This window comes from Labrus bergylta, chromosome 10 (genome assembly GCF_963930695.1).
Source record: "Labrus bergylta chromosome 10, fLabBer1.1, whole genome shotgun sequence".
NCBI lineage: Eukaryota > Metazoa > Chordata > Actinopteri > Labriformes > Labridae > Labrus > Labrus bergylta.
The window spans coordinates 7,299,381-7,311,633 of NC_089204.1; the positions used below are offsets into that span (position 1 = coordinate 7,299,381).

Sequence of the window (12,253 nt, forward strand, 5' to 3'; positions counted from 1 at the left end):
CTCCAGTCTGTTCTGTTTCGCCTGCAGACTCTCGATGCCGCAGCGCTCGAGGTCACACTGCACGGCCATGTCCGTCTCCCTCTCCAGGATGTCCAGACTGAGCTCTTTGCTGCAGGACAGACTCTCCTCCACTCGAACGACCAGGCTGGCATGCTGGAGAGGCACAAAGTCATCATGAGCACACGCAGGCTGTCATTAAGTCATTATGCTTCACTGTGTATTATTTGTTTTCCAATGAGAGCCACATTGCAAATTAGTGTTTCAAATGGTGTCATGGAGTCCTCCGCGGGCGTGTGTGCATGTGCTATTTTGACATGTGTGCAAGAATAAAACGAATTAGCGCAAAAACACTCATGCGAGGAGGAGTGTGGCTCGTTTGGGGCCTATTAAAGTACATAACCACAGACAAAAGCAAACCAGATGTAGCTCTATTGGTTTGTGCAGCTGTTTGTGCCAAAAGCAGAGACTTAAACACCATTCAGCATCGTCTACTATGGTTATAAACAAACATTTTAAACATGAACTACAACAAGAGCTCTCATTATCTTTAGAGAGTTTAAGCTGACTCTCCTCTCCTGACCTTTCTCAGCAGCTCCTGCACGGCCTGATCGTGGCTCTGAGATCGGCCTCTTTCTCTCACGGTGTCGTTCAGCATCTCTACAGCCTCTCTGAGTTCCTCCACAGGGTCTCCCATGCTTTCGATCAGGGGCTCTCCACCACTGCTGCTTTGGAGTCCCAGCAATGTCGGCGCTGAGGAGATCTCGCTGTGAAGAGGCTGTTAGGCGCAGAGAGAGAGTAATCAGACGGGTCCTGGTTCATTTGAAAGAATGAGTGCCCCGGTGGTATCTACCATACAGAGTGTTTGGTTTAGTTGGTTTATGTTTTAAGATATTTGTCTTCAACATTTCTGCTTCTACCACATGACAGGAGTGTTGAGGTTGGTGTTCAAAGAGAAAGGAAACTCAGCTTATGCAAGACAAGATGCTGCTAAATTTAAAGAATGTATTCAAGCATCACTTTACCTTCACAGGGTGAGTGTCTGAAACCTCGCAGAATATCTCAAAGCCAAACCGACCAATAGAAATAATAAACAATTGAAACAAAAAACAACCTTTTTCTCACCTGGCCGAGGCTGTACTGACTCCCGCTGAGCTCCTGACTCTCTTCCAGCTCAACGCGCTCCAGGAACTCTGTCAGCATCCGTGTGTCCTGCAGCTCTGAGCTCTGCTGCGTTAAGGCACTTTGGACACGATGATACCTGGGAAACACACACACACACACACACACACACACACACACACACAGAGCAGCAGGAATGTTTCAGTGACCAGCTACACCTTAACTATAATTCACATCCGTATATACACGCCTGCATCCTTCAGAAAAACCGCATTACAGAGACCACATGCAGCATGTCCCTGTGCTGGAGTGCTGTTAATGTAATCATATATCATGTGTCATATAAACACATCCTGTACTCCAGGGCATGAAGGTGCTCAGTCCGTGCAGAGTTTATATTTGAGACGGAAAAGGGAGACATTTCAAAGAGTATTTTCTCCAGAAGAAATGAGCCCTAAGCTGCTTATATGTTGTGTTAAATAATGACCTCAGCACAAGTGTCTTCCAGCTGCTGAGTGGGATCCTCTACCTGCCTCCTCTAATACCCCCACCCTGGAAACAGTCAAACTGAAGCCTTTCCATTTCGTTATTTTAGTTGATGATCTTTGCAGAGTCTGTTTTTAGACACAGGTACGTCCAGTGAACCAGCCAGCATCATCAGGTCATACTGAAAGTTCATGGCAACAACAAGTCTGTGGAGAGCCATCCGAAGAAAGGTGAGCCATATTGCAAACACTGAACTGGTGAGTCTGACACAAACTGACAAGCTGTGAGTAAAGTGCATGTCAGGACTGAGGGGGAGACATAGCTAAACTCCAGTTCTGCACCGAATGAGCACATGGAGAGATTTCTTTGCCAACTTGGAGAAAAAAAAACACATCTTATGGATGTATATTTTTGTCGTTTATGGGGTGAAATTGTTTGTGTTAAATCCAATCTGGGGACTTCATGAATAAACTCTTCCATGTTGGATGGCAGAAACGCTGAGCCCAACCCTGTGACCTGTTGGAAACACTGACATGTTTTATTTCCTGACCACAGTGATGAGTGAAACCTCCAGAGTCTAAATGTTCAGATCATAACATGAGCTCCCCTGATGATTGACATCCTGGGAATACCCCTGACCTCCTCTAACAAACTCACTTTCTCTCCACCTCCTCCATGCGAGCTGGCAGGCCTCGAGTGTGGGGGTGACTGTGCCCTTGGAGACGGTCCACTTCCTGCCTCAGGGTGCCGAGCTCCAGACTGCGTGCTGCCACCTCCTCCTCCAGCAGACAGCTCTCCCTCTCCGCCACGCTCATCGTTTCAGGGTCACCGGCCAGAGCGGACTCCTTCAGGGAGAGCTCCACAGACTCCAGCCAGGCCTCCAGGCTGCCCAGAGCCTGCAGCACTTTTACAACCTTCACAGCAGAGGGAGTAATCATGTAGAGGGTTTGCAAGTGATTCAGTGAACTGCAAAAACAAACAGAGTTGATGCTCTATACAAAGGAAACAGCAATGGGTTTACCTAATGGAAGTGGACCATGCTGTGACTTACATCTTCGGTAATAAAAGACTCATGCTTTCCAACTGAGTCATCAATCTGGGTGGATTTTCAGCCTCTTTCCATCCCATAATTGAATTATATGGCAGCACAATTTATATGCCTTGGATTAGCTTCATAAATTATGGATATATACCACTCTGCCTGCCAATTAAGGTGGTAAAGATGAAAGTAAAGAGCTTCTAACCCTGAGTGCATGAGCCTCTCACCATGAGAGAACTGATCCAGAATCATCCGTCATAACCATAAATTTCCCCGATAACTCCGGAGGTTACTCCCTTCCTTCAGTATGACTCAGGAGCGCCTGCTGTGAGGCGTTTTATGAAATCTTACCCTGAAGCCCAGCTCCTCTGAGGCCCTCAGAAACACTCCATTCCTCTGGTGCCTCCTCCTCAGCTCCTCCCACAGGACCTCCAGCTGGCCCAGGAACTCCTCGATCCTGGCGCCGCCCGGGTGCTGGGCTCGGACCAGCTCGCGGCCCTCCTGAGGAAGCAGCGTTAAACCGATCAGAGCATGTGATGACTGAGGACTGGGGATCATGCTGAGAAAAGTCGACCTAATCTGAAGTTTGTGGCAAGTTAAGCCGTCTCAGATGAAATGTCAGCTCATTATTCGATTAATACACGAGCCAGGCCTGGTCTGCAACATGTGGGGGATATTTTCATTCAGGGCATCCATCCAGTGCTTATGTTTCTCTGACAAACCCTGAATTTGACAGTGTGCTTTGGCTCACCCTTTTGACCACCTCGATCCTGGCCCTGTTGCTGAGGATTTCTTGTTCCAGAGCGTGCTGACACCTCCGGGCCGCCTCCAGACCCTCGAAGCTGGCTATAGAACACACCTGTGTGGCCATGGACACGTTGTCCTTCAGCCAGGACAGAGTCTGAGAGAAAACACAAAGAGGAAATGGGTCAATGGTAACACAAGGCAAAAATATTTCATATAGCATGTTTTAAACTGAAGCACTGAAATGACTTTACACAGCACAGAAAAAAAACTCAGACTTTCCAAAGAATAAGTTCTGTAATAAAACACTTTAAAACAATGAGAGATAAAACCAGAATATTATCAATAAAGAATGTTATTATTATAAGTCGTGTTAAAATAGAATAAAAGGAAATAAAATACACAAAATAGAGCTACTATGCAGAAGTAAGATTTCCCAGGTCAAATGGTGAAAAAAAAAAGTGCATTAGCAGAGAACAGCTGCCTGTCCATTATCTATAAAGCTTCTTCTTTTGGGGAGGCTTGAGCCGATCCCAGCTGTCATTGGGCAAGAGGTGGGGTACACCCTGGACTGTTCACCAGCCAATCACAGGGCTGAGTTTATATTTAGTCTTTAGTCTATTTAGTCTCAGAGTCAGCAGTTAACCTAATGAGCATGTCTTTGGACTGTGGGAGGAAGCTGGAGTACCCAGAGAGAACCCACACATGCACGAGAGAACATGCAAACTCCACACAGAGAGGCTTCTGTCAGACGGGGATTCAAACCAGGAACCTCCTCGCTGTGAGGCCACAGTGCTAACCACTGTGCAGCCCAGTGTTGAAGAAGAGAGACAACATTTAGAAGAAAGAACCCAGAGGCACTGGATGAATGTTTACATGTCTTTAAAACGTACCAAACATTTATTTAAAATCAAGAAATTTAAACGAGAGTAGAAATAAAAACCACAAAGCTCATTTCAAAATGTGACATAATGTCTGTGGCGGCTTACAACAGACGGTGTGATAGTTGTTGAGTGAAGCTGCGATGCCGACTGGACGATTCTTAGTTGTGAGGCTTTTGTTCATAATAAGGTTAAATCTTTTTGTTTCAACATTTGTTCTGTTGAGTGTAGAATCATAATTGGATAGTGATTTCTGATGTACAGGTAAAAGTAGGCGTGGCAAGCGGCGGTCAGGTCACCTTGTCAGCAGACACGGTGAACTTCTGGAGCTGAGTGTGGAGCTGTGTGTGGCCTTGTGGGGCGGTGCCAGGACTCGGCTCTGCTCTCGGCTTCCTGCTGCAAAGAAAACACAGACATGTGACTCCAATTATGACTTACATAAAGACCTCTCATTATGTAAGTCACAGAGAGAGAGAGAGAGAGAGAGAGAGAGAGAGAGAGAGAGAGAGAGAGAGAGAGAGAGAGAGAGAGGGAGGAAGAGAGGGGGCTGAAATGTCACCTTTCCCCCTCCAATAAATGTCTGACTATGACATCATCAGCGGAGGCTGGGTCGTCTCCCGTGGGTGACGAGGTGTGGTTCACTGATTGCTGCTCAGAAATTTGGCTGCTGGGAGATCTCGTACCGATCCCACATTCAGCAGAGCTCTGTGGACAGACAAGAATAAACGTCTTCAGGAAAGAATCCAAAAACGATGTGCTTGTAGATTTGTGACAAGGCGGTTAGGATGTTTTTAGTTTGAATGTGAGGAAGGTTCCTTTTAGAATCACAGACACATTAAAGGCAGAATGTATGACATGTTACACATAAATACATCAGATATCCAGCCTATCCTGTGTAAATGTGTCTCTGAGTCATGACTGTCTACAATGAGTGAGAAGCTCGAGTCCCGCTGGCTGTGTTGTTGTCAGAGTCATGTTTACATGGACGGGACGGCCGGCTCCTCCCCTTGTGTGTAAAAACTGTTTTAGTCAAGAACTAGCGAGAAGAAGAAGAACATACTCACTGATTATTTGGATGTTAGTAAGAGTTTTTAGATCACTGTGTTAATTTACATGCTGTGTGTATTTTTGATCTCATCAGTTAAAGTTTTTGTTTTATTTTAATCTTGTTTTTGCACAAATACAGAATTAAGTCACTGAAGCAGATCAACATCAGGACGTGAGCAAAGTTTCGTCGGTCTGTCGACCATCCACAGCATTCATGGTCACAGGATGCATAAGCTGCTCAGATGGAGGATTTATTCACAGAGCCGTCAGACAGCGAGGGCGTTACTGCAGCTCGCTGCTAACGTGAATTTTACAAAGAGACGGGGGAGAAGTGTCCTGTAAATGACACAAAGCGGACTTCCTAACACAGGTCGACTATTCTGTGTAAAATAAACCAGAGCAGACAGAAGGCAGAAAAGGTTTGTAATAAACACTAAAGATGAACTTTATGAATGAACACATTAAGTCCCAATGTGAGCTTCACCTCCTTAATGACAACAAAGAGACATCACAGATGGAAACAGGACTCTCTGAAATCCCCTTTCTCCGACCCTCGTTAAATATCAGACATGTTGTTCAGCCTTGGACTGTGATTTCCAGGCCCAGTGCTCAGACTCTGGTTGGAAGTGTGCAGTGGAGTTTTAAATGTGGTCAAAGCCAAAGCTGCAGACCTTGTGTTTGTGCAGAAATATATCAAAGACGTCAACAGCCACTAAGCCTTTTTAACAACCATCGCAGTGCTTTAAAGGTTGGCCAAAAGACTGTGCAGCGGGGTTTCCACAGTGAGCTCCACGTGTCTGGACCGGGACACAGAACACAGTGGGATTTCCTGATCGCAGGTCCTGTTACTGACTCTACTTCACCTTCTGAATCATCGGACATCAACAAAAACATGGAAAAAAACTGACTTTCTTTACAAGACTTTCTCCAGTGAGGTCGTATTCTTTTTCTACATCATGAATCGTTTATATTTATACGTGATATAATTTATTATTCTCTACATTTTAGCTCTTTTTGTAACTTTTTTCTCTGTTTTATATGGTTTAAACGGTTTATTTTAAAAGGTAGATAGGACAGTTGATAGAGTCGGAAATCAGGGTAAGACACAGAGAGAGAGAGAGAAGGAGGAAAGGAGACAAAGGTCGGATTCTAACCTGGGTCGCCTGCTTGGAGGACTACAGCCTCCGTACATTGGGCGCGCACTAACCATTCAGCTACCGGCGCCCCCACTTTATATTCTTGTCCATTTATTTATTAAAAGTTTACTTTAGGGATGCACCGATGCGTCTCCTTTAAGGACCCCCTTGAAAACAAGATGGTACATCTTAAGGGGCTTATCCGAATAAAATGAAATAAATGAAATCAGTAAAACTTGGGTATCGACAATAACATTCTTTAATGCTGACATTTTTCAGTCCAACTGTATGAATCGTGTCGACCACGAGTTGTGTTAATTGTTCTGTTTAAAATAACGTCTTTAACATCTGCCAGTAGAAACAGAGCTGACACACGAACGGTGCTCTGCAACAATCAGCGAGGCAAATATGCATCCATCAAAGGCAGAGAAATTATAAACGCTGAATTTCCACGACGGCCAAAAAGCACAAAACAGCCATTAATAAAAGTGTTTTATGGAGAAGCTTGAATTTAACCACGTTATTTACTGAGAGCACTTAAAGAAGAAATGAGTCACCGAGCTGGAGGAACGTGTCGCCTCTAGAACGATGCCAGAGGTGCAGTAAAATGAAGCGTTCGGACATCATTTACTAACATGCCAGTCAGTTCATAGACTGGTTTCACAGAGAGACATTATCAGCCCAACGAACCACTCAGATCCATCGAACAGATCACTGACATCTCCTCTGCACATATGTGCCTCTGTCCTTCATCTTCCACTAAAAACAACTCCTGTGGTGCACTCAACTTCCAGTTCAGCCATACGAGAAGAAAATCATGTCGGCCGCAGCAAAAAATAACCGCTTAATGATTCGTTATGTCATATTCAATGGTATTTTGTGTTTTTTAACTCAATCCAGTCGTCTCCTGTTCCAGCATACTTCTCCCTGTCTGGTGATTTTTATCTGTTTCTGTCTCCTGATCCCCTCTTCTCCGTGTGTCTCTCTGCATCGTGCTGCAAGGTGATGTCAGCCAAGAACTATCACTTAGCACCAAGCTCATCTGGTCGGCAGCCCCCGGCATCTGGCTGCAATTAGCCAGAGAAACAGACGATCTGCATGTTTACCTCCAGAAACAAGAGGCTGCACTACTGTTAACACCAAAAAAAGGACGTATAGGTTATGATGCACGGAAACATCTATACAGACACTACAACCTTTATATTTGTCTTCAATCACAGCACAGAGGGTTCAGACTTTAGGGGAGTGTGAGCAGCCTGCAGACCAGTGGAGCTGCATCTCTCCCTCTTATAAATACTCCAATTAAAGAAATAAAGCACAAACAGGAGCTCCAGAGAAAGTATGTGAAAATCACTATTCAAACGCTGGTGGTGCCTGGTGTTGAGTTTGGCCTTTGGGCTGCAGGGATTTTGTTTTGAGTGTCTTATTAATCCCTCAATAAAGAGTAACGACTGAGGCTCTAACAGACAAAGCATCCAGGTAACTAACAGCTACCAGCGCAATAAAGGCAACAACCGCAGAGAAAGGAGGCAGGGCGGCTGTGCCAACAAGCCCAGAGCTTACTGAGACTAACAATGAGGCTGCTCTGTGCCCTGTTGAACTCCAGTCACAGGTGCGAAGGCTACACTGCCAACGAGAGGATAAAGACACAAAAGGCAGGATTTAAAGACAAAACTTTTCTCTCGTCTGCAACTTCTTCTCACTTTTTGAGATGCAGCATATGCTCTGAAAAGTGAGCCCATCAGTGCCCCCTACAAAATGTCCAACATAAAGCCACTGTAGGACATTGACATGGACACATCACTGAGGTGCAGGGATATTAACAAGAAGGGAAGACAAAGAAGACTAGCCTGAACATCTACTAAAAAAAGAATCAGTGTTTGAAAAATTTGGACTATGTCATCATGGATCGAACATGCATGTCCGTGGGTGTTTTTTTTTAGCTCAGGGTCAAGAAAAGGTAAGAAGCATTGCATTTTGGGACACTGGATAGCCTAGGCCTAGCGGTCATGTCAAGGGCGCCATGTACAGAGGCTATAGTCCTCGTCACAGCGGCTGAGGGGTTCGAATCCGCCCTCTGCCTTTTGCTTCATGTCATCCCTCACTCTCTCCTCCAAACATTTCCTGTCTCTCTTTAGCTATCCTATCTAATAAAGGCAAAAAGGCCCCAAAAGATAACTTTAAGAAGCATTGCATTTTGGGATACCTCGGGGCTGAGCCCTAACTGCCACTGTGCATTCACCTGCAGGTTGTAAACACATTTAATATACTAACTTAAAAGACTAAATATAAACTTAATTACTGGTTTTTAACATACCACACTCCTCTACTTCAAAACAACGCTAACAGTATCTCCTTTGAGCGTAATGTGCAGGGAGGTCATTGCAGCAGCACCGACATGTTCAATTAAGAGCTGGTTGGCGTCAGGGATGAGGAATATGGTGCGTGAGGAATCCAAATGTTCTGCAGATTATCCTCTCACCCCGCTCTGACCCACACATCACTCAGTAATTGACATTTAATCCAAAGACTGTGAAGCTTTGTTAAAAGCCAAGATGTCATTAAAGCATAAAGTGAAATTCTTGGATTTATTTGGTCTGGCCCTCAGTTCTACCATGTTGTGCAGTCACGGCTTGACATTTTTCATGGAACTGTCTGGAGTTCTTGTGCCAGGTTAAATAACACCTCTGAAGACTTCCTATGACTCCACAGGTCAAAACTCAGAACATTTGCAGACTCAAGTTCTTGTCAGGAGACGAAAACCGGCAGGAAAACCAAGAGCAAAGTCAAGATCTCATCTCGAAACGGGGATTGGACTCAAAAACAGGATTTCAGGATTTTGTTTGTTAACAAGCTTTCTTTCAAATCTTTTTGAAAAGATAGGTATCATCAACATTTCATTGATTTTCTGATTACAATAATAACGTCTAACAGACTGAACTGTGACAGATATTAATATTTTCATTAATGGTGCATAAAGACTGTGAAAATGAAAAGCTTGACAACAATAAAGACACCCTGACTCCATCTAGATAACACAGCAAAGATGAACAATCTTTAAAATGTGTTAAAGGTGACACATATCTCCTCCTCTTCAACCAGTTTAAATAATTCTCAGAGCTCCTCAAAACATGCGTGTGAAGTTTCTTGTTCTAAATCCACTCTGCTCCTGTATTTGATCATGCCTATAAACCCCTCTATTTCAGCCCTGCTCAGGACAGGCTGTTTCTGTGTCTGTACCTTTAAATATGTAAATGAGCTGTGTCTGACCACGCCCCCTCTCTGGAAGGGCTTGGGTGTCTCGGGCTTTCTCACTCCATGTCCTATTGTTTACAGTGAGAAGGCAGACTCAGAGGACAGAACAAACACCTAGCTGTGGGAGTGTCACCCACCTGGGGGAGGGGTTACTGCCCTTTGTGATGTCATGAAGGGAAAATCTCCAAACAGCCTGTTTGAGCACACATTTTCTGAAAAGTTGAGCAGGCAAAAGAAGGAGAGGATGGACTTTTCATTGGGGGATTTGTAGACAGACTAGAGACACATAATAGAGATAGAGAAACATGGTGATAGTGGATTTTACAGAATATCTGACTTTTAAAGATGGTGTTATTAAGTAAAACTAACTAGCTGGTAGGATGGAAAACCAGCAGTATTTTAAGTGCCAGGCCCGGATGCCAGCATTCTGCGGCACATGTGACTGCCTTTAAAAATACTCTTATTTAGGAAAAACCTCCTTAAGCTGTAAATCAGGCATTTTCCAACCCAAAGAACAAAGTGCGTCACTTTGTGCGGCCACAGGAGACGTAGGACTGAAAGAGGCTGAGCTCATCTTCTGTCAGCGCTGATGCTGTTGTTTTCTCTCAGTGCAGAGCCACACTGTGGTTTCTCCACTAGAAGAAATGAAAAATGACCAAAGCTACTCACCACGCAGCCTTTCAGACGATTCTGCTCCTCCTTCACCTCCTTTCCCATGATCCTTTGTGTCTCTGTTCCCACGACGCACTGGGCTTCTCGGGCTGGGGTCAGGGGGTCGGCATCTTCCCTGGTGAAAGTGGAGGCGGTGGGAGAGAGGGAGGTCCTGTCACTCCTGCAGAGCGAGCAGAGCAGGAGGTTACAGCGGTGCTGACAGCAGAGAACATGGACTCCAAGTATGGCTCTGAACTTTTCCCCCGCTGTTTGTGTTATTAGGTTTAAATAGTATGAAATGCAGCAGATAAGACAGGCAGGATGATGTCATACTTGGATCTAAAGATAGCCCGTCGACATGACAGGCTCGGAGAAATATTTGGAAAGAAGGAGATGCTGGAGATGGAAGTCAGAACAGTGGACTTGAGTTACTCCTGTCTCTATTTATCATCATGAAAATGGAAAATATCAATCTTCTTTCCCCAGTTAGACATAAAAGATTGCAGAATTATCCTGTGGCTGGTCCAACACTTTGATCCAAAGTGAGATAACGTAAGAACTACTAGCCAGAGTGAACTTTAAAAAGGACAAATATTCATGACCCCTGAGAGATGCATTCCAATCATAATCTTAAAATATATATAAACAGGAAAAGTTTGATGACCACGGCAACCTCAGAGTTCAAACTATCATAAAACATAGAGAATATTCATTGTATGCTTTTGTGCTCTACGTCTATAATTCACCATGGATCGCATTTCACAAACAGCACAAACAAGGCCCGGTGTACTCCTGGTGAGTGCCAGCATTTTTGTGCGGCTGCTCCGAGCGCTCTAGTTTCACTAGCTCTAGCTCAACTTTTCAGAGAGGCTCTGTTTACGTGACCGGCGCTCTTTTCTAAATGTAAGATGTTTCCTGTATTTTAGCCGCCATGTCTTGTACCCACATCCTCTTTGCTCCGCGTCTGATCGGGAAAAAACGATCTCAAACAAAGCAACCGGGCAGTGTCCATCATATAGGAGCCATCGTCATAGAGACAGGACGCAGGTGCAGCGCTTTTCTTCAAAGCACACAATCGCTTCATGCTAATTTTTCCGAGCACACAGCTAGTGCTTTTCTGCCTTGAAAAACCGCTAGGTGGACACGGGGGCTTAAAGTTTGGTTCCTTTTATGAAACAGCAGGCTATACTTGTAAAACAGATCATAATAATGGGATGATGTCAAAGTCTTTGTTCGTGTTGGAAACCATTAAAACCACAATAAACGTGTCATAAAAATAAGAAAATATTCTTGTAAACATGTTTTAGCTTCGATGCAGCATGATTTTTCCTCGGGCGGTGAAGAGAACAAAGCTTGTTGCCAGCTTGATTAGGAGAACCAAAACATAACTCCTCCAGTACAGTAAACGAACGTAATCAAACACACGCTCTTATTCCAAAGCAGAACAGAAGAGTTTATTCTTCAAACCAAAAAGTGGTCGTTGAGTGATGCGCTGTGATTTGGTAAATTGAACTCATAATTTGACTCTGATTCAAACCCAACTTAAACAAAGCTAATCAAGAGGGAGTCAATCTTTATACAAAGCTCATTTTCATTCTTCTTTTAGGTTTTTGCCTCCGCAGAAATATACAGAAATGAATCAGAAGAGCAAACAGAGAAGAACAGTTTCTGCTTGGGTGGTATCCTCGCTGCGTGTTGTCTTACCTGAGAACCTTCTGCAGGAGCGCCCAGCAGTCCTTCACCTCGCTCTGTTTCTGTGTGACGCCGTCAGCCAGCGCAGGATGCAGATTAGACAGCTGGGACACGCTCACATCCAGCATCTACCACACACACACACACACACACACACACACACACACACACACACACACACACACACACACACACACACACAC

The 12,253-nt window shown here is 44.5% G+C and overlaps 1 protein-coding gene across 3 annotated transcripts in view; it reads right to left on the reverse strand.

Moving 5' to 3' along the window:
* The window catches only part of LOC109993882 (uncharacterized), a 37,643-nt gene that overhangs the window by 15,020 nt on the left and 10,370 nt on the right, over window positions 1-12,253 (reverse strand). For 2 of the 3 annotated variants that reach the window (XM_020647002.3, XM_065959295.1), the window contains exons 10-19: window positions 12,063-12,178; window positions 10,377-10,539; window positions 4,829-4,974; window positions 4,569-4,665; window positions 3,396-3,545; window positions 2,996-3,145; window positions 2,263-2,519; window positions 1,123-1,258; window positions 581-775; window positions 1-153 (exon numbers count right to left, since the gene is read on the reverse strand). In XM_020647002.3, the coding sequence (XP_020502658.2) occupies window positions 1-153; window positions 581-775; window positions 1,123-1,258; window positions 2,263-2,519; window positions 2,996-3,145; window positions 3,396-3,545; window positions 4,569-4,665; window positions 4,829-4,974; window positions 10,377-10,539; window positions 12,063-12,178 (1,563 nt within the window). The remainder of the gene's footprint in view (window positions 154-580; window positions 776-1,122; window positions 1,259-2,262; window positions 2,520-2,995; window positions 3,146-3,395; window positions 3,546-4,568; window positions 4,666-4,828; window positions 4,975-10,376; window positions 10,540-12,062; window positions 12,179-12,253) is intronic. The other variant, XM_065959296.1, reaches the window with a different exon arrangement.